The sequence below is a fragment of the Anarrhichthys ocellatus genome, unplaced genomic scaffold (assembly GCF_004355925.1).
Source record: "Anarrhichthys ocellatus isolate YVR2014 unplaced genomic scaffold, GSC_Weel_1.0 scaffold15, whole genome shotgun sequence".
NCBI classification, from domain to species: Eukaryota; Metazoa; Chordata; class Actinopteri; order Perciformes; family Anarhichadidae; genus Anarrhichthys; species Anarrhichthys ocellatus.
This window is the reverse complement of record NW_022280045.1, coordinates 6,128,364-6,149,884: the sequence shown is the minus strand read 5'-3', so window position 1 is coordinate 6,149,884 and position 21,521 is coordinate 6,128,364. Positions and strand designations below refer to the sequence as shown.

The window sequence follows — 21,521 nt, the reverse complement described above, 5'->3', positions numbered from 1 at the left end:
TGTGTGTGTGTGTGTGTGTGTGTGTGTGTGTGTGTGTGTGTGTGTGTTTGTGTGTACATATGTGTGTATGCAGGTGACAAAGGAATGGCACAAGTGAATGTCTGAAGCAAACCAAACCCAGGTGGGGGGGAATGGTTTGCATTCCACCATCACAATCAGAGTGTGTGTCTCTGTGTGCATTCTATTGTCTCCGTCTCCCAGGTTCCCCCCAGGTTGTTCTTAATGAAGAGGGGGTTTGCCAGCTCCACCAGTCCGTCTGTAGCTCTCTGGCATCGGAACAAGCCCCACTCTCCCTCGCTGTCTCTCTGTCTTGCTCTCATTATCCCTCCTTTCTCTTCTCCAACTCCTCTCCCTGATCCACGGTCAGCGAGGAGGTGGGGGGGGAGGTGCTACTGCTGGTGGCGGGGAGTGTTCTGTGGTTGATGGGGGGGGGGGGGTATTGTTGTAGAGCCCTTTTCACATGCTAATGCTCGCACTGTTCGCTTTGGGCAGCCACACACAAATCCATACACATTTCTCCTCAAACCACCAGTTTATGTGAGTATTTAAATTTAGGCAAACTTAAAGCTGCGGCTTACACCTGAACACATTCCTGAGGTTTTAAACGCAGAGTGATTTGAGTAGCTGGTGCCCACGTTGAGATATGAGATGGATTTGATACCAAGCTGTGTCGGAATGTGAGTTTCTGGGGAGCGGGCTGTCCTCTCGATGAAGGATGAAGACATACAGTAGGGTAAAAGATAACAATCACATCTTATCTCTGGCATTTTCCCTGGGTTTTAATTAACAGGGCATGACCCCTGTGATTAATAGTGTCCCTCCTTCTTGCGTGACAGTCTATCAATCCCTCCATCCATCAGTCAATCCGTCCCTCCCTCCATCCATCACAGAGACAGGTGTCACACTGGAGCGGTCGGGGGTACTTCCTCCATCTACACCCCTCTGCTGGGAAGGAACAAGGGATGATGACAGATAACACAGGGTCAAGGAGAATACACATACACACCCACCACATACGGTGTGCCGACAAGGCTCTTAGTTGGATTTCATGTGAGCTGCATTTGCATTTTAGGTAGCAGATGAATGCATATGCAAATGCCGACAATGCTGATAGTAATCAAAGGGCACCTTCCCCTCCGCTTCCCTCCCTCCTCTTCACTCACTCTCTTTTTCTATCTCCACCTCTTTATATCTCTCGCCTTGTCAGTCTATTTCTCTCGCCGTCTGTCCCAGTCAACCTTCCCTCCATCCTTTACACTCTTGTCACTTTCTCGCACTCGCCACAAGCAGACAAAGAGCTGATTGCGGTACATTTGCTCTGCTGCTAACAGGCACAATGTGGACATGCACACGTATCTATCCCTATCGCCTTATCTCATCGGTATGTGCGTAAGTCCAATTCCCCCCCAGTTTATTGGGTGAGCTCGGGCTCCGCACGTTCCTCGGTAGCGTAGGGTTAATGTCGGGTTAATGACACTCTCATGAGCTCTTATTCCAAGTCAGCAGCGCTCACCCCCCTCCTGCCGAAACCAGCGCTACAGAAGACACAAAAGGCCACAACAGGGAGAATAGAGACATGTGAGGGTGCTGAAGGAAGTTTATGGCTTCAAATACTTCCTCCTTTCTTTCTCTTCCTCCTTCTGTCTGTCCTCTGTGTTGGAGACAAGGATAGAGGATTGGGTGGGACAGAGACAAAGGCGGTGTGCTACCCCCCCTGGCAGAGTCTTGTTTAGGTCTATAATCAACCCCTAAGTCCTTAGCAGGTCAAATACTTTTCTATGTCTTTCTCCCTTTAATTCCCTGCCTTTCCCATCCATGGCTTACTTACCCACGTTGATGATTAAAAAGAAAGGAATGTGCACAACAGCCGGAGAGTGATCATACTTTGTCTTATCTCACATTTGCTTATACCAGCTGACACATTATGATAAGTCATTCACCAGATGAAAGCCAGCTTTATCAGCTGTAAATGTGTTTATGAATGTACAGGTTGCGACTTTGTAGTTTCCAGCCGTGCGTGTTTCGTGTGCGGTCTCATTTGAATTGGTATCGAAATCGAGCCATAAACGCTGCTGGTGGACTTCAAAGCTTTCTCGAGATTTGGCACTTGGAGAGTACGCTGAGATGCAGCAGGAGTGAGCGAGTTATCAGAGATACAAAGACAGATAAGTAGAGGTCGAGGAGGAAGTGCGCAGGGAGCGAATGAGGGAGGTTGTGAAAAAATGTGAAAGGGAGGGCAACCGAGTGTGTGAAAGAGCAAATCTGTGATGGCTCACGCAGATGGGGCAGGATTGTCGGTGTGAGTAGATTACAGAGGAGACTTCCTCCCTCTCATCTGCTGATGAGAGTGTCATAAAGCACTCTGAGACACACACACACACACACACAATCACATACACGCACACACATCATTCCCACATTCCTATCCACTCCCACTGGGATGTCTTCATCTCCCTTGGAAATGTGAAAGGGTTGGGGGGGGGGGGAAAGGAGAGAACTGGGAAAGATGGTGGGATTGAGGAAGTAGAGTGAATAGGCTGTGATGATGAAAAATGAAGGTGTTGAAAAAATGATTGCAGTGGAAACAAATGAAGGATTTCCTACCGAATTTAAAGAGAGAGAAGTGTCTCCAACCAGCCACGCTTTGCCATCTCTTTTGCTTCACCAGTGGATGTCAAGCGGTATAATTAGGCACTCATTTATTGTATTGTTGCTCTGTCAATGCATGAATATCTTGGGATACAGAGAGAAGATGTCGCTCTCTCCTCCCCCCTCGGTCTCTCTCTCTCTCTTCCTCTGTTTCTCCTCCATATATTTAAATGTCAGTAATATTTGTGTTGGCGTTTCGGTTTTGATGTATTCAGTTCTGTGTTCAGTGTTTCTGGTTTCTGTGAGTGGGAGCTGATCAGTGAGTGTTCTTTAGGTGTTTCTTTCTTTGCTTATCAAAGATAGAAGACATCACAGTGTGCCCATCCCTTTCATGCTACAGTATATCTATCGCTCCCTCTAGATTTGTTTTTAAAGTTGTTTTTCTATGGATCGAAATGAAGTCCATGTGTTGATTAACTTGTTGTGTGAGCTGTTGAAGCTGTCAATACGGAAGACAACAGAGACTGTATCAAGGGTCAGGGGTCAGCTGACCTGCAGTCAGTGTTGACTGCTCTGCTTGCAGCACACATCAGGGCAGACTTCAATTGCTATGAACTGACTAATGACATGAACGTTTTAAGGGTATCCTGTTGAGTGTTTCTCACCAAAACATATTTGGGAAGAGTATTGTTGTTGTTTATTTTGAAACCATCATTGCTTGATATTTTATCTTTATCTCTGGGTTGTGCACAATAGGGCTCCAACTAATGATTTATTTTAATTTTAATTAGTTTCTTGATTAATTGATTCACCCTTCCTTCTATAAAAAGTAGGAACAGCAAATGTCCCATGTTGACTTATTTAAACTCAAAACTCAAAGACATTCAGTTCACTTTCACAGACGACAAAGAAAAACATAAAATATCTACATTTTATGAGCTGCAACAACAAAATGTGTTTGGCATTTTCACTTGAACAATGAATAAATCATCCAAATATATTTACTGCCGATAAACATGTCAGCCCAGCCTATGTGCATATGATAGCTTAGAATAAAATACATGTAAAGTACAAGTAAAACTGGGAACTTTTCATCAAAGCACCACTAGTGGTCAACGGCCCCCGCAGGGCACCTTTAAACAAGTACCATGTTCTGTTCAAGGTAACATGCGAGCTCATCTACCCACTGTACTTGTTTCGTGTCTTGCATAACGTTTGCATCAATGTGACCTGTTGTTATTGACATTTTCTGATGCTGGTGTACTTGGCTAAGCATTGTTATTAATACAGAGTCTTAAATCTGTCTTTGTCTGTCCCTCTGCAGCATGTTCTGTTGGTTTTTACAAGGCCAAGTCTTCAGATGCAGGATGCTCTAAGTGTCCTCCACATAGCCACTCACTCAGAGACGGGGCGACTGTCTGCGACTGCCACTCTGTATTCTACCGTGCTGACAGCGACCCTCCCTCCATGGCCTGCACCCGTAAGAACACACACACACACACACACAAATATTAGTAAGACTATACATAAGTGAAAACAAAGACAATATGTGTGAGCATTGCTTGCAAAGAAAAGCAAGAAAGCACAGTCATTGTCTCCCACAGCTCTATCTCTACCAAACAGAGGGAAACACAAACTTGTCTGAATACCACCCCTGTTTCATGATCCCATTACTCATGACTAAGCCACCATCTACATCCTGTCTGGAAGTAAAGACATTGAGAAGTGAATACATGTCCTCTCACTCTGTCTTTCTCTCTCTGTCACTCTCTCCAAGTCTCTGAGTAGGTCCTGTGTTACAGACTTGGAGAACTTGGTCTGTGTGTCATAAACTTAATTATGCCTATATACAGCACATGGTTTCCTTGGCCTGGGAAAAATGAAAACATACACACACACACACACACACACTCTGTCCCTCAGACATAAGACACACAAAAAAGGAATACCACAGAAGAAAACACCAACCCATCAAAAACATCTCTGAACAGTATGGTTTTCAGTCTGATGCCAGATGTCTACAATCCAACTCGTGCCAACAGTTTGCAGCACACACACACACACACACCCACACCCCTATACACCCCGTATACTCTCTCCCCAGTTATGTGCAGATAGAATGTAAACTTGGTTGGTTTTGTTCATTGTGTCCTCCTCAGAGCCACCGTCAGCCCCACAGCAGCTTATCTCTGTGGTGAACGAGACCTCGGTGGTCTTGGAGTGGGCCCCCCCTCGCCGGCTGGGAGGACGAAGTGACACCAGCTACAGTCTTGAGTGTCTCATTTGTCAAACAGCGAGCCATGGTCACAGTAGTGGTAAAGCTCTCCCCAGGAATCACAGCATCTCTCAGCTTGAGGCTCAGCACAGTGGCCAGGGGATGCAGTCAGACCAGGGGATTGTGGGATCTGAAGTCCAGTCAGGGAGAGGCGTCTACCAGAGCAGACCAGTACCTGGAGACTACCCGAGACTCGGCTCAGGCTCCATCTCCAGCTCTCAGCGCTGCCTGCCCTGTAGCTCCGATGTGCTCTTCTCTCCCGACCAAACCGGCCTGAAGACCACCAGGGTGGTGGTGAGCGAGCTCAGGGCCCACACGCACTACACCTTCATCGTCCATGCACGCAACGGGGTCTCCCAGGCCAGCGGTGCAGGGGCAACCCAGAGTGTGTCTGTCACCGTCACCACAAACCAAGCTGGTGAGTGTGATAAATCTGTTCGTCAGACTGTTGCAGCATCACAAAATGTGCTTATAGATGTTGTCCGTAAGTGGGTCAGCACAATACAAACTGCTGTTCACTGCATGTTGGTCCACAGGGAAGCAAAGCCCCATGGGTAATGTTTGAAACTGTGGAAGCATGTTATGAACAACCTCTGTATGGAGCTGCATACTTGCATGCTAAAACTACTATCCACCCTAAACACTGCTGAAAACAGCTATTGGTGATGTATATTCTTCATACAATACATTTTGAAGATGTATTTCTTTAACGCTTTCCAAATATATTTTCAGCGCTGCTTGTGCTTCGGCCATGTCTTTCTTTCGGACCTAAAATACATTTTGAGATAATGAATAAATAATAAATTAAACATTTCAAATACATTTAATGAAGAAAAACGGACTAAATTAGATTTAAAAAGCAGTCCTGCATTTAAATATATTTGCTATAATTTGCATTACATTTGAATAACACATAAAAGGCATGGCCACATTGTAATACTGTATAAAAATACCATATATAGCAAATGTACTACTTATCTACTAATAACAGCATCAACACTAATGAACCTAGAAGACGTTTTTCTTGCTTCTTCTCAACTGACAACACTTGCTCTTACTATCACTGTCATAGTTGCCATAGTTATTACTCTGTCCTCCTACATCTAACAACAGCTGAATTAATTATAGGGCTGTTCTTAAGAGGATGTCAGAAAGCATTCTGGGAAATGTAAATCACTGACTTAAATACAAATAGGAAGAGCGTGTTGAGGGGAAAGTAGATTCGAGGGAAAAGTAAATGACAACACCCCATCGCAAAATAGTAGACCCATAACAGCATTAGTGTGAGGGTGGGGTTTTCCTGGTCAGCTCTTGACCACAGAAGTGTGTAAATTATCGCCCAGATTTTATGGCGTGTTTCATTTAAGTTGTGATGATGTCAGCCGTTGTGTGGCGCTCCTCGCACATGCTCTCCATTAGTTTTCAGTGTGTGCTTTTTTTTTTTTTGCATGCTGTTACATCTAAACTGTCATTGCTTTAAGTCTTTGCGATGGCATTCAGAAAACAGCACACCTGCTTAGTTCCGGGTGCCCCGGGGAAATAACTTCGCTGTGTGTGCACAGCATGAGAACTGACTGGGACTTGTCAAGTCCAACCTGCACCACCATATGGCCCTATATCATACGAGCAGCCACAAAGGAGGACAAACGCCATGAAGGAAGGGGAAATGGAAGGATGTAAGAGGAGAGAAAGTGCAGAATGAGGCTTGTCTCTGCGGAATAGGAAGGAATGAGATTTAGGTTATTTCTCAGCTGCACTGGGTCAATGGGATTGCTGACAATCCGGCTCCGAACGTATCTTTTTAACTGTATTCAAGGCTGTGAAACTATTAGAGATGCTATCTTATTAGCAGCATCATAGCATATACAGTATGTCATTCTACAAAGTTATCCTATTTTCACCTCATCATGCCCATCTTTCTCTCCCTCCCAGCTCCCTCTCCGGTGTCGGCCATCTTAGCCACCGACGTCACAAGGCACAGTTTGTCGTTGTCGTGGCAACAGCCGGATCGACCCAACGGGGTTATCCTGGAATACGAGGTCAAGTTCTATGAAAAGGTGAGGCTCCCGCAGGTTAATGCAGCACAGGCGGCTGTCTGGAATGCCAATATGCTGGCACGCTGTTTTTATTTCACTGATGTTGACGATGGATTTGCAGTCAAGCATTGAAAAGAGCCCCCTCGTCTTGTCCCGTCTAATCAGGATCAGAAAGAGAGGTCCTACCGCATAATGAGGACCTTCTCTCGGAGCGTTGATGTCACAGGTCTCAACCCACTCACTGTGTACGTGTTTCATGTGCGCGCTCGCACGGCTGCTGGATACGGAGAGTTCAGCCCCCCGTTTGAATTCGCCACCAATTCAGGTATTCTGACAGTAATGTGTAGGAGTTTGAGAGGAGGCACCAAAGTTTAGTGTGACAAAGTTTGCAACTTTCTGGTTGATGACCTTTTGTGTCCTTCCCTGTTAGATCCCTTCCCCCTGATTGGAGAAGGAGTTAACTCAGCCTTCCTGCTGCTGTCTGTCAGTGGGGTTGGAATTTTACTGCTGATATCTGCAGCTGTCTTCATCATTAGCCGCAGGTATACACGCACGCACACACACAGACACAAGCACATACAGGCATCCATACAGGCATGCGTGCACACCTATAGGTTGGTTAGAAGTTTCCCATCAATGCATCACTGACGTCAACATGAGTGCTGTCTCTACCTTAACCACTGCTTTTGACCAAATTACCACAATGCACACAAACAACGCTCACAACTCCCCTGCTATTGTGTGGCTAAATAACGTGTGTGTGTGTGTGTGTGTGTGTGTTACCTGGAGCTTTTAAAGGGGATTAGAGTGGAGACAGTGATAATCCCTTTGTCCCTGACTTGTCATTACTGTCTCTTCAGCAGCACAGCTTCTGTGTCAGCTTCCGCTGATGTGCACACTCACACACACACAAGCATGCACAAGTGCCCACAAACACACACACACACACACACACACCTGCTCACCCACAAAGGTGTTTTTGACAGTTTCTTTGTTTAATGGAAAACACCTTTTATCTTGCGCTACCTGAGGCATCGCCCCTCCTCCCTCTCTCCCTTGAATGCTTTCATCTACTCGCTCTGTGTCTTTCCTGCAGCCCGTTGCTCTCTGTTCTCATTGTCATTGCTGTTTCTCTCGTAGCAAATCCGGAAAAACCCAATGAATGCACAGCGCTACTGGGAAAAAAATAGTGTGTCTGTAAAAAAACAATTGGACACGTTTGCTCTTCTATCAGTTCTCTTAACTGTAAAAAATCACAACAAAAACATGTGACAAGTGAAAGGAATTGTTACAGGAATTCTTTGACAGACTTAAGTGTCTTCTCTATGATTGTATGTTAAATGTTTATCACTTCTATTGTCTCATCAGGAGGAGCAAGTACAGTAAAACAAAGCAGGACTCAGAGGAGGAGAAACATCTTAACCCAGGTATTTCAAACACACACATACTCTAATGTTAAAAAAAAAACAATAAAAAAAACTGAGAGACAGATGGATGCTCTTTTTTTCTTAGATCCACCTGCACACATCTCAGACACATACTGCCAAAGACATTTACATAACATATGCACCAGCAGTTATACAACTCATATTTCATACCCTCCTCTGCATCCTTCCTCCTCCTTCCTGGTTTCCTCTCCTCTCCCGCATCTCCTTCATGGCAGGAGTTAAAATCTACGTGGACCCGTTCACCTATGAAGATCCCGATCAGGCTATCCACGAGTTTGCCAAGGAGATTGATGTTAGCAGTATTCACATTGAGAGGGTCATTGGCATGGGTAAGCCTGGCATTAGAGCTCGCACACAGACACATACACACACGTGCTCCCTTGGTGCTGAGGTAGAGCTGTTTGCTCTATGTGTTTAGGAGAGTTCGGGGAGGTTTGCAGTGGTCGGCTGCGTGTTCAGGGAAAGAGGGAGATCTACGTGGCCATCAAGAGTCTGAAGGCGGGATACTCTGACAAACAGAGGAGGGAATTCCTGTCTGAGGCCTCCATCATGGGCCAGTTTGACCATCCGAACATCATCAGGCTGGAGGGTGTGGTGACAAGATGTAAGTTGTTGACAGAACCTGTGAACTCTTAGTATTAGTAGTATTTGGGTTATGTGCCTGTTGTGTTTCAATATTTCTAAATTTACCTGTTTAGGCAAACCATTGATGATCATCACAGAATACATGGAAAATGGATCCCTGGATGCTTTTCTTCGGGTACAGGCGTTTGATTATACAGTTTAATTTTCATGAATTTAGCTTTTAGTAGCATTTCTTTCCCCACTGGACTGAAAATGTACCAATTACCAGATAAAATGCACTCATTCATGACTGCCCATCTTGTGGTCGTGGCCCGTGTTAACCTGTTCTCTTGTCTCTATAATTCTAATTTTCCAGAAACATGACGGCCAGTTCACGGTGATCCAGCTGGTCGGCATGCTGCGCGGCATCGCCTCAGGCATGAAGTACCTGTCAGACATGAGCTACGTTCACCGAGACCTGGCAGCTCGAAACATCCTGGTCAACAGCAACCTGGTGTGTAAGGTGTCTGACTTTGGCCTGAGTCGAGTTCTGGAGGACGACCCGGAGGCTGCCTACATTACAAGGGTAAGACACACACAGAAGTAACGTATGCAGGCAAACTGGATGTGAACATATACATACTATCTGATGAGAGCCTATGTGTATGGATTGTTAAAAGCTGCCTTTGTAAACATATGTATTATAGACGATAGATGCATCAATCAAAGAATAAATCTTGAAACTAAACTTTTCGGATCAAAAAACTTGTCTTTTTTGTCCACTGAAAATTTCTCCATGGACTAGGAACCTTTTGAGGAACCCTTTCTAACGACCAGGGTCTGAATTACATTCAGGGGACGTTTTGCCCCCCAAAAAGGCACTAGTCAGGGGCTAGCACTTTCTGAAAGTACAATAACGTTTGCCGTGTGGTTTGCAAAGACGACTGTCGCTGATTGGTCAAACACACACACACAGCGCCGCTGCTTCAAAGCGCGTTCCGCTTCTTTCATAAAACGAGTACTCTGGTATCGATTCATTTTATTTGTTTGATGCCATTAAAAGTAAAGTTTGGCTTTGCTCTTGAGAGAGAGTTTACGCGAGCAGGCTGAGAGGGCGAGAGGTAGAAGAGAGGGACAGAGCAGCAGTGCTATGAATGAGGGGGGGAAAAAATTCTGATTGCCTCACGGCGGTTACATTCTAAAGCACAAATAGATGACCATCAAACACTCCACAGATGATTTACAGACACTCTCAGTTGCATTTTATTCATTACATCCAGTGTGCATCAGTAAATACTCGACAGCAGTAACAGGTTTTTTTCGATGAAAAGGGTGGGCACACTGAACAGAAAGCTGCAGAGTGTATTTACCCCTGTGACCATCAGCACCCCTCGTCCCATGTGCTTTTTCATATGTCAATATACTTATTTGCCTAATCTTCCCAGGTCTTTCGCCCATTATGGAAACACTGACAATAGTGGGCAGAAGGAACTTTTTAGTTCCTTTAAAAGTAGTCTCAGAACTTAAATTACCAAGAACGTCTTGGTGTAAACATGGCTATTATTCACTAAAACAAAATTACTTTTACTGCTGTTTTAGGAGGCCACTGGGACCTATCTGTCCCCTGGAGGGAAGATCCCCATCAGATGGACGGCTCCAGAGGCCATCGCCTACAGGAAGTTCACCACGGCCAGCGATGTGTGGAGTTACGGTATCGTCATGTGGGAGGTGGTTTCTTACGGAGAGAGACCCTACTGGGACATGAACAACCAGGATGTGAGTCATTTTTATATCTATGAGTAGCCTCAAAGACAAAAGAGTGAGCTAAATCACGAAACACTTTGCATATTTAAAGCTAAATGTCAGATCAAAATACCGTTCACCTCCATTGTTATCATGTAATACATTCAAGGAATAGGGATTACTCTCAAATATTCAAAGAGGATTCAGTTTTTATTTCAACTTGTTTTCATTGTTCTGACCATAAATCCTGTTGGTAATGAGAACACTCCACTCACCAGCTTTATTGTTCACTTCTGGGGAATCTTAAACAGTAATTTGGAAATAAAAACAAAAGTCACTTCAATCAAAATGTTCTTCATGAAACTGTGTGTACGGTAGGTCAAAGTCTGACCACAAAGTAGCCCTTTAAGGTCTAATGAATGTTTACGGTTTCAGTAATAACTCAAAGATTCATCTTCATTATAATTTCCAAATATGTGGTTTATATAATATGGTAAAAGCTGTCTGTGTGATTGCAATTGAGGTTGCCCCCACCCCGCACTCTGTCGTAAAGCTAGATTTTAGCAATATAGTTGGTGAGTACAATGTCATCATAACTGAAAGGGAAGATGACAAAAAGGAGATAGACAAGTTCCCTGTCTAAAAAACTGTCCACCAACATTACAATCAATTACAATTCTCCTTAAACATAATTTGTGAACTCTGATGAATCAAAGTCAAATGAAACTTTCACTTCTGTACAGTCCACAGATTGGATTTAAATGAGCTCAATTGAAATAGATAAACACATGGAAAAGGCACACTTCTTCATGATATGGACTTCTGGGGGGAAATGATCTGTCCTCTATGTGAGGCACTGAATGCTGACCCAGAGGCTTTGACCTCTGCACCATTTTAAAAATTGAAAATTTTGCCTTCATCTGCAGAGGGGGCAGTAAGCCAGGATTTAGTTCTTCAGTCACAAGATATTTCGTTGAAGATAATATTTAGTCTTAATTAAAATTGACTAGAAAATGCTGCTTAGTGTCATCCTTCAGCCAAGCACACATTATATATATATATATATATATATAAATGTAGTGGTGATTCAGTTATTCTGAACAGTTTTTATATCTGAGACAAAAATCCTATTTCAGCTCAAATTTGCAATCACTTTGCTATCAAAGCTTGTTAAGTTTGAGTAGGTCAAAGACGCAGTCTGGCATATGGAAATCTTCAGACATGATTGATTTCATCTGCCGCTCAGTTGTAGTCTTAGAAAACTTTCCTCATAAGCCGTTCTCTAGACATTCTATCCGTCTTATTTACTTTCTTTTTTTGTGTGCAAATTAGTACACGCTGAGATGCTCGTCTGTCTTTAATTGGCTTATTTGTTTTTGTGAAACATGGGGTAAAAAACAACGAGATATAACTTTAAAAATCATATTTTTTAATATAACTACATAGCTGTCACACAATCCTTGTTTCATACTGAGGCATTTTTGAATATGAAGTATTTTCACAGTCAAAATGTTGGCTGAGCAGCACTCAAAGCTGCAGCAGTGACTGGGACTCATGGAGGCAATTACACATATGGCAATGGTCCAAAATGAATACAAAATATAGGCTAAAAAAACGCTAACTCGCTAACTCCATAGCAACGATATATTTCCTGTTTACATCTCCCAAAGCCCCCAAACTATAGACTATCAGACTTGGGAAACCCCTCATGAAAAGTATTGTCCCACAATATAATGTACACAGGAAATAGTGGTGCTGCTCACAGCTGGAAGAAGTTCAAATAAATTTGATGGTGAGACAGTTCTGGAAATATTTTGGAAGACAACAGAAAAGCAATAAATCTTCGGCAAAAATTTCTGCTTTCTTTTTGTCAAATTGAACTGGCAGTGGCTTTTCAAAGTGGCAGTTTAATTGAAGTCTGTTGGCGCATATATTTAATGATTTCCTGCACAAAACCATAATGAGTTATTGTATACAATACACACAAGTCTTTTTCTTGTTTTATGTTGTTTCAGTTTGGCATTAGGCAACCTTTTTAACTGGATCCAAGTTTTGGGAACTTGAAAAAACTTTGACCTGACCTTCCTATAGGTGATTAAAGCGATAGAAGAGGGCTACCGTCTGCCTGCTCCCATGGACTGTCCTGTGGTGCTGCACCAGCTGATGTTGGATTGCTGGGAGAGAGAGCGAGCAGAGAGACCCACCTTCAGCCAGATACTCAACATGCTGGATAAACTCATCCGTAACCCTGGTACTCTGCGCCGGACCGGAGGGGACAGGTACACACTGTACATGTAAATCACAGAAAAATACATAGAATACATACATATCCATTTCATATTAATTCAGCATCCACACTGTCCTCACACCTACATTCGTTCACCCAGATGATTACTTGCACACGGTGCTCCTTCAATTATTTCAGTACTTTGCCACCACCAACCTCTCCCTCTCTGTGTTTTTACAGACACACAGCCACTATGTTGGAGTCAGGTGTGGGGTCAGAGGTGTGTGTGTCAATCCTGCCAGAGGTGTGCGTGCCAGTGTGGTCGGTATGCGAGTGGCTGCGGTCCGTCGGGTTGGAGAGGTACAGAGACACTCTGGCAGCAGCAGGATATACCAGCCTCGAGAGCCTCCTGGCTCTCACACACCAGTAAGTGCACCTTCATGCGAAAATGGACTTCGGTATTCGTTCATCACTTTTCTTACTGCAAAAATACGAGCTGCATGAACAGAATCATCTTTTGCTCAACGATCATGCTCAAGTCAAAACAAGAGACAGACAATTAAAGGATAAGTCTAGTGTTTTTTCATCATTTCATTTTATATGTATGTATAAGTGAAATTATCCAACTAAATGGTATTGTTTGTCTTTAGATTATTCAAAGAAGTCTAATGTCATCTGAAATCGATGAAAAACCTAAAACATACCTTATCCTTTGAATACTGCATATTGTGGATTTGTGTGTTTGAACATATATTTTTGTCCCTGCACCCACAGGGAGATGGACAGACTTGGAATAATCACACCGTCACACCAGGACCTAGTAATTGCTAGTGTGCAGCAAGAAATGTTGTCTCAAATGCAGCATATGCAACACACAATGGTTCCAGTCTGAACTGGAGATGGATACAAGCCTTTTTTGAGAAGAATTTCATTTACCTCATCCATGCACTTTAGAGAAACGTTTCACCAGTGGAACTACAAGGAGTGGCTTAAAGTACAAGAGAACATGAGAAAAGCAGCACTTTTGTGAACTTCCGTCCTGTGGAGTTTTCTGAAAACCACGATCTGGATGCGGCCACAGATGGCATTAAGCTACTGAGAGCTTAGACTGAAGCCTCATCCTCTTATCCAGTTCTATTTCTCACTATATTATTATTATCTGTTTTGTGAAGGCTGACGTGTTAAGGCTGTGCATAAGCAGAATGGCTTCCAACCTTTCTTTTGCTGCTTTGGGCTTGACTTGAATAAATTGTATTTTGTGTTTACTCGTATGTCTGTGTGTGTGTGTGTGTGTGTGTGTGTGTGTGTGTGTGTGTGTGTGTATGTAGGTGTGTGTGTGTGTTTGTGTGTGTGCAGCGTGAATGCACACAACATGGAATCTCCGTTGTCAAGACGTCAGCTATCTTTGAATATTCTGAATATGCAAAGTTACCCAATAGAGAGAGCGGGAGGAGCCGGACAGAATGTATCATTACGAGCTCTTACTGGTTTCATACTGGAAGATCATACTAACACACTGTATGATTTGCGTGTGTTTTTTCATTGTTCATTTGAAAGATTTTTACTTGTATGAATTTCTGTTGAATTCAACATTTAGAATAGAATGACATCCCTCTGTGTCAATCGTACATGTCTTTTGTTTAATGCTAAGAGTTAGCTACATGAAGCGTTTTGTTTATTTATGGTCTTTTTTATATAGTTTGTACATTGTAAAATAGAAACACTGAGGAAATATTGTAATGACTGTCATATTGCATTGCAATAAATCCCCAAACCCATCCATTTATGTACGTTTTGATGTTGTTCAAACAAAGCTTTTGCATTCTAATGTATATAATGTACAGCATGCATTGTAATGTAGACAGACCATCAAATGAAGCCGTGAGCTCTTTATGAGTTTGGCAGAAGAAAGTGTGGAAGTTGAGAGTTAGTCAGAGGTTTCTGTAACAAGGAAAAATCCAGAAGAACGCCCAGTTGAAATGCTTCTGGTGTCATCACGCACAGTGTTGGGTGTGTGTATGTGTGTGTGTGTGTGTGAAAGAGAGGAAGGAGACAGAGAAAAAAGAGTAGTAGAGGGAAACTGAAGCTTGAATTAAAAGGACTGAAAATTAAGAGTGGGCTGTCACCACGAGCGTCTGTGTGGCATCGTGTTTTTTATAGGCTAAATTGGGCTGAGTTTGCAGTGCAAACTTGTCGAATCATCAACATCTGTTTCCCTCTATGCTACCACACACACACACACACACACACATATATGTATGTGTGCATATCCACACCAGGGAATTGATTGGAGGAACCCTTTAATAGATAAGATAAAGGATGAAAAGTTAGAATCCTGATTCTGTGGAAAATGTCAGTGTTTTTCTAGCCTAATGAGAGTTTCCTGCACACACACACAAGTGAACACATTGACACACGCGCAAACATACCACCCCCCGCCTTACTCCCAGTACATCCAAATCATGCACAGCAAACAAAATGCTGATGGTGGTTAATGAGGCAGATGCCTCTGAGTAGGAGACAGAAAGAGGAAGAGACAGAGAGGAAGAGTCGGGCTTGGCTCGGGGCAATGAAACAAGCAGCTTCTGTCAAATAATGAGACACTGACAACACATTTAGCAGGTAGCTTTTTGTGGTGATGCATCACATGCTGAGCTCTACTCCAAATTGAGACAATGGCATCTGTTCATGTAGGAAATGACTGCTTGCACACTGTAGATAAACTCTTTTTCAGACCTGGCTCTATTGATGTCCACCACTTTGGTCCAGACTGAAATGTCTGTGCAGCTTTTGCATGGATTAAAAGTCGCTACAGACATACATGGTTGGATGAATCAACTTTGGTGAACCTCTGACCTTTCCTCTGCAGCCATCATCAAGCCACAAATGTAATTAGTCCATTACTTTGGTTTATGCACCAAATAATCATACTGAGTTGTTCTTTGTGTTAAGTGCTAAGTAGAGCATGCTACCACACAAAATATATACTGTGAATATCCTAAACGTTGCAGCTGCTAAACATCCTCATGGAAGCGTTGTCATTGTGTCAGGTTAGCATGGCGACCTAGCTTAAAGCATTGCTGGGCCTAAGTGCAGTCTCACTCGCATGGCTGCAGACGCTTGAACCATCTTTTCCATTTGCATTCAGTGCCACAGAGCACAGCCTGTAGCTGCTCCAAATTGTTATGAAAGGGATTGATAATAGGGATAAAAAGGACACCGTTTAGGGCTGAATCCTCATTGACTGATGGTAGAGTGAGCAGTAGTAATTTTAACCCTAAAAGACACTCTTGTTATAATGAGGAGGGCAGATCAAATTGAATATTTCTGTCTCTGTATCTCAGTGGGAGGTGATTGTGGGTTTTTGTCCCCAGATTAGGGCGGGTGTAGAGCTGGCTAATCCTGCCCGCTCCTCCATGTGGGAGTGGCAGTGGGGTGTCTTTGCTGCGCGGCCAGCCGTAATCTATTGGGTGTGAGATTGGGCTTTATACACGGGCCCGCTGACTCACACACAGCCGGAGACACACAACACAAAGTCTAGATTTGTTTCAGGATTAAAGGCATCACCTCAATGACTGACATAATGCCACGGGCATTCCCACGGTAACCCCATGAGGCTGTCTGTATTTGAGTGTCTGTGTGCGTTCGGCTTTGTGTGTGTGTGTGTGTGTGTGTGTGTTAGGCTGTGTGTGTTCCAGTGTATGTGGGTATAGCTGCGTTTCTGGATGCTGATGATGAGAAATACATTGAGAAAAGAAGCAGAAAGATCACAGGACGATGAGAAGGCCCAAACACAAACACACACACACACACACACACACACACACACAAACCTCTCAGACCCACTAGAGAAGCAGCTGCCCAAGTTGGCAGGCCATGTCCCTCTCATTATGCTGGCCAGTCACTCGTGTCCTGGCTCCCTCTCGCCTGCTGCTGCTGCTGGACAGGTAGCATCTGACACACATTAGCCTGCTATTAACGACTTCTGCTGCAGCCATTATCACACATTTAGGGAGAAACATCCTCAGGGTGCCATTTTTGCAGTCGCATGGATTGTGTGTCCAAAATCATCCAATTTTCCAAAAGTTTTGCAAGCAAAGCAATGTTGTGTCTTCAGGGTTGCACTCCCTATACGCTTCGATCATTCCCTTCTTTCTTCTCTTGTTTGCCTTTTGTCTGTGATGGCACCTCAAGTTAAGTCCAGGATGTCTGCAAGTTGCACTCAGAAGCAATTCTCAAGGAATGTGGAGTGTTGCTGACGGACTTCCCACATCAGATTCATTGTTTACCCGTGATCCCAAAAGGGAGTACCGCTGTGATTAACATTAATCCTACAAGTCTCTGCACAAACAACACAAATACCATCTCCAAATACCCACTCTAACAACAACAGCAGGTGTTCCAGAGCTTTCCTCTTTTCCTCGCAATCTAGTTCAGTGTCTGTCTAGGTGTCTGTCCAGGTTTAGGGTTAAGTAAGTCCATAGAACACATAGAACAATATTGCTTACGGCCATTGTCAATCAGCTGATTTTCCCCGCATTCTTCTCTTTCTTTAAAATCTTGCTGCGATCACAGCGTCAGAAGGACAGAGGATCACAAAGGGTCAAGCATTTGTTCTTCAAGTCATGGAAATTTGTGATTGCATAAGCATCTGTTAAAAATGAGTTGGAGGGAAACTTAACATTTAAGTCAAAATGTCATATCTAGTCTAGTGATCTGAAAGATCAGTAGTTTTTGCTAAATGCCAAGGAATGGAGCACAAATAAGATATACAATACAACGATAACAAAAAATGTCTCTCAGCAGGAATGAAGTGCAGCATACTTGGATAAAGGTAAAAGAAAAGAACAGAAACACAGAAGGTTTATCTGAGCTTTTACGCTAGAAATAGTTGCCTGCTGAGACTGGGAACAAGATTGATGAGAGCTAAGGGCGGGAAAACCAAAACAATGAACTGAAAGACGCTAAAAGACTTCATAGCTGAGGGAAACTGTAGTCAGGTAGTAATTCTCTGTAGATTCATCACCAAGGGAATTGCTCATACAATAGTAATGATAAATGCAGCTAAAAACAGATCTGACAAGACAAACCAACTTAACATGTAAAATCTGCTGTGACAATTAAACTACATAGAATAGCAGAAGCCAATAATAGGCACTGATAAATCATTGAAAGTTAGTATTGAGGAAGATAATTAACTAAAACTCCTCTAAAGGGAACTGGGTTCCCTCAACATGAGCATCAAGCCAACTCCACTGAATCAGACGTATACCAGAGAGAGCAGACGTAATCGTGTGCAAGTACCAGCAAGAGGGAATCATCCTCTCAACAGCTTCAGTAGTATTTGTTTTAAGATCAGGTGGATGAGGGAATGAATCTTAGACTCAGTACAAGCAGAGCCCGGGGGAAACACGTCCTTATGCATGTGCTTCTGTGTGTTTAGTGCTTTCGTCCATGTCATCCAATTTCAATATTTCGGTGAAACCTCTACAGCTCTGCAAGCCCCTAGGTTTGATAAACCTCCACACAAGCACCAAGGCTGCGTTTGTTTTCTATTCCATCATAAAGGACGTCGGGTCAGTGAAAGCCCCACGAGCAACAGAGACCGATTGAAAAGTGATCGGTGGAGAGAAAAAAGGACGTCACACCAGCAGGGAAAGTTTTGCCCTTCATCAGCCCTCCATTCCTCTATCCCTCCTATCTCATTAAGGATGGATAGATGATCAATAAGAGAGAAGCAGTAGAAGGGGATTAGGATTAGAAATCGATGGCTTTGTTTTCTTCAGCCTGCCAAAGATAAACACTGCCTTAAGACACTGACAACGCTACACAGAGGCTTTTATGGCTTTTCATGTGTGTGTGAGAGGGCACGACGTTCCCTCTGTGTGGACAGATAGACATCTGCTTGTAACTTCTCATGCTGAGTTAAAAAGCGACACGTCGATTACCTCATGAGATTGGGAGAAGGGAGGTGGGCTCTGATCTAATTTAGTGGTAGTATATTTAGTATATGTAAGTAGTAAGAGTAATGAGACTGAGACTCTGTTGATATGTTGTAGATGTTTCGCTTTATATACAGGTTTGACGTGTGTGGGAGACAGAGCTTCACTATCACAGATCAGAGGTTGACTGCTTGTTCACATCAAGTCACAGTTTTCTCAGAGAATAGCTGGAGAGGATTGTGCAGAGGTAGTATCATAATAAACCAGCTGAAAATGAAAGTGAATCTCCTAAAACCTGAGTGGAATGTAAGAAGTGAGGCAGGGCATTCTGGGTAGGTGAGGCTATACACCTCCCACACAGAGATTCAAAAACATACCCCCTGCTTTGATCTCTCTCTGCTCTCGCTGCTCTCTCTAACACCATCTCCTCTTCCCTGGCTCTTCTTCACACGCACGCACACACACACACACACACACACACACACACACAGACAGGCACACACACTTGCCTGTTTGTTGTGGCTTTCGCCCCTCTGTCCTTTGAAAGAACAAAGGCATTTGTTTATGGGTCCTGCAGATGAAAGCTTAGCTTTGCAACGGGCCATCTTAGATGTACAGATGCTGCCGCTCCATGATTTATCTTACCATAAAGTGGAAGCAAAAATAGAAATGACCATAAAGTCATAGTTCTGAAGTTCTCATTTTAAAAGATTTCACGATCTGAATGATTTTTGGTTTGTGTTCCCTGATAACCACGATGGTACTTTTCAAAGTCACAGGTTTATGCCTCTCAGCATGTACTTAGCAGAAAGCTGGGGGAGGAGCAGAAACATGAAAAGACATTCATACCTCATATCGTCTTCAATCCATCTGACATGCATGATTTTGGACTGTGGGAGGGAACCAGAGCAGCCTCAGGTGGACGCTAGGAGGACATGCAACCACCTAGAAAGGACCATGTCGATCGGATGCCAACATGAAACCTTGACTTCAAACCTTGCTACTTCAAGCCCGCAATGGTTTAACCAACGTCACACTGGCAATAAGTGCTGCAAGGGAGTTTTTTGGTATTTTTTAAATGCCCACTTATATAAAATCCCATCCTTCACAGAGATTGGCAGTTGTGCAGACTGTTATTTACAGTAACTTGAACTTTTTTCCCATTCACATTTTATGACAAACTATGACATTTTTTTATGATATCCTTCACTATGACCTTATTTTCTATATAATCTATGGCATACCAAATTATTACTTTTTATTGCATTTTTTATGGCATTCTATACTATTTATTTTATTGAAAATGTATTTATAGAACACTATACTATACCTTTTTTACTTTTTACTTTTACTTTTCATGACATTTTTTCAACATGCTATACTATGACTTTTTTTATGACTTCTTACAAACTTGCTATACTTTGACTTTTCCGTGACTTTTTTGGATATGCTATACTATGACTTTTTTAAAAATACTAAACTATAACTTTTTATGAATTTTTTCGACATGCTATACTTTAACTTTCCATGACTTTTTTTCGACATACTATATACTATGACTTTTTGCAATTTTTTTCGAAATCCCACCCTATGAGATTTTACAACTGTTTTTGACATACTATACTATGAGCTTTTATGACTTTTCGACATGCAATACTATCAGCTTTTTTATGGCTTTTTTTACATGCTGTACTATGACTTTTTGATTATGTTTTTTGACACGACTTTGACATGTTATACCATGACTTTTCTCAGACTTTTTTTAACTAGCTATTTCATGACTTTTTATGTAATGCTATACTATGACTATTTTATATCTTGTTTGGACATTCTCTACAGTGACTTTTTTGTGACTTTTCTATATATGACTCATGAAATACTGTACTATGATATTTTTAAGACATTTTTATGGAATACTATATTATGACTTTTTGATGACTTTTTTTTACTGCATACTATACAATGACATTTTTATGAAAGTTTTTTAAATACTTTACTATGAATCTTTTTGTTCATTCCTTTATGAATTTTCATGAATTTTTCGTGGCACACAATGCTGACATTTCATGGTATACTCTCGACTTTATCATACTATACTATGACTGTTTTCAGGACATACTATCATAAAACATATTTACAATTATTTTATGATATAGTATACTATAACATTTTATCTGACATACTACAGTACAACATTTAATGGCACGCTATACTATGACATTTTCAAGACATACGATATTTTTGTATTTTGTCTTTATTCACATATGACGTTTTATTGCATATACTATACTATGACATTTTTTAATTACAGATTGTAATCCATTACAGATTTGTTGTAGATTTTAATGCTGTGGTGTCATAACTTAACTTATTGCTTACCTTAATCTTTACTTTGTAAATCACTTAACAAAAAAAGTAATTTCTAAAACTTTGCTGACCTCTGACTTAGAGAAAAAGGCTGATATTTCATACTTTTGTTATTGTAAACCGAATTCATGAAAATACAACAATGTGTCAGTCCATCTCTTATACTTGTTATTCTTTTTTACCTTTCCCAGCCTGAATCCCTTCAGGTAAAAAAAATAGCAAAGCCCAAATAATTACCGTAAACATCTGGCCACTCTGGTTTTTGCAAATGTTACTCAAAAGTTGAGTTGACAGTGCATTTTTAGGGACTATTTCCAGCTGATGATGTAT

At 42.3% G+C, this 21,521-nt stretch overlaps 1 protein-coding gene across 3 annotated transcripts in view; it reads left to right on the top strand.

Moving 5' to 3' along the window:
* Positions 1-14,660, top strand: part of LOC116387459 (ephrin type-A receptor 4-like) — a 26,280-nt gene extending 11,620 nt beyond the window's left edge. For all 3 annotated transcript variants that reach the window (XM_031854576.1, XM_031854574.1, XM_031854575.1), the window contains exons 6-19: positions 3,914-4,069; positions 4,749-5,282; positions 6,797-6,921; positions 7,066-7,225; positions 7,331-7,442; positions 8,269-8,327; positions 8,564-8,677; positions 8,767-8,952; positions 9,047-9,108; positions 9,289-9,498; positions 10,512-10,688; positions 12,747-12,934; positions 13,123-13,308; positions 13,657-14,660. In XM_031854576.1, the coding sequence (XP_031710436.1) occupies positions 3,914-4,069; positions 4,749-5,282; positions 6,797-6,921; positions 7,066-7,225; positions 7,331-7,442; positions 8,269-8,327; positions 8,564-8,677; positions 8,767-8,952; positions 9,047-9,108; positions 9,289-9,498; positions 10,512-10,688; positions 12,747-12,934; positions 13,123-13,308; positions 13,657-13,774 (2,387 nt within the window). In that variant the 3' untranslated portion in view covers positions 13,775-14,660. The remainder of the gene's footprint in view (positions 1-3,913; positions 4,070-4,748; positions 5,283-6,796; positions 6,922-7,065; positions 7,226-7,330; positions 7,443-8,268; positions 8,328-8,563; positions 8,678-8,766; positions 8,953-9,046; positions 9,109-9,288; positions 9,499-10,511; positions 10,689-12,746; positions 12,935-13,122; positions 13,309-13,656) is intronic.
* Positions 14,661-21,521: the final 6,861 nt, after the last annotated feature.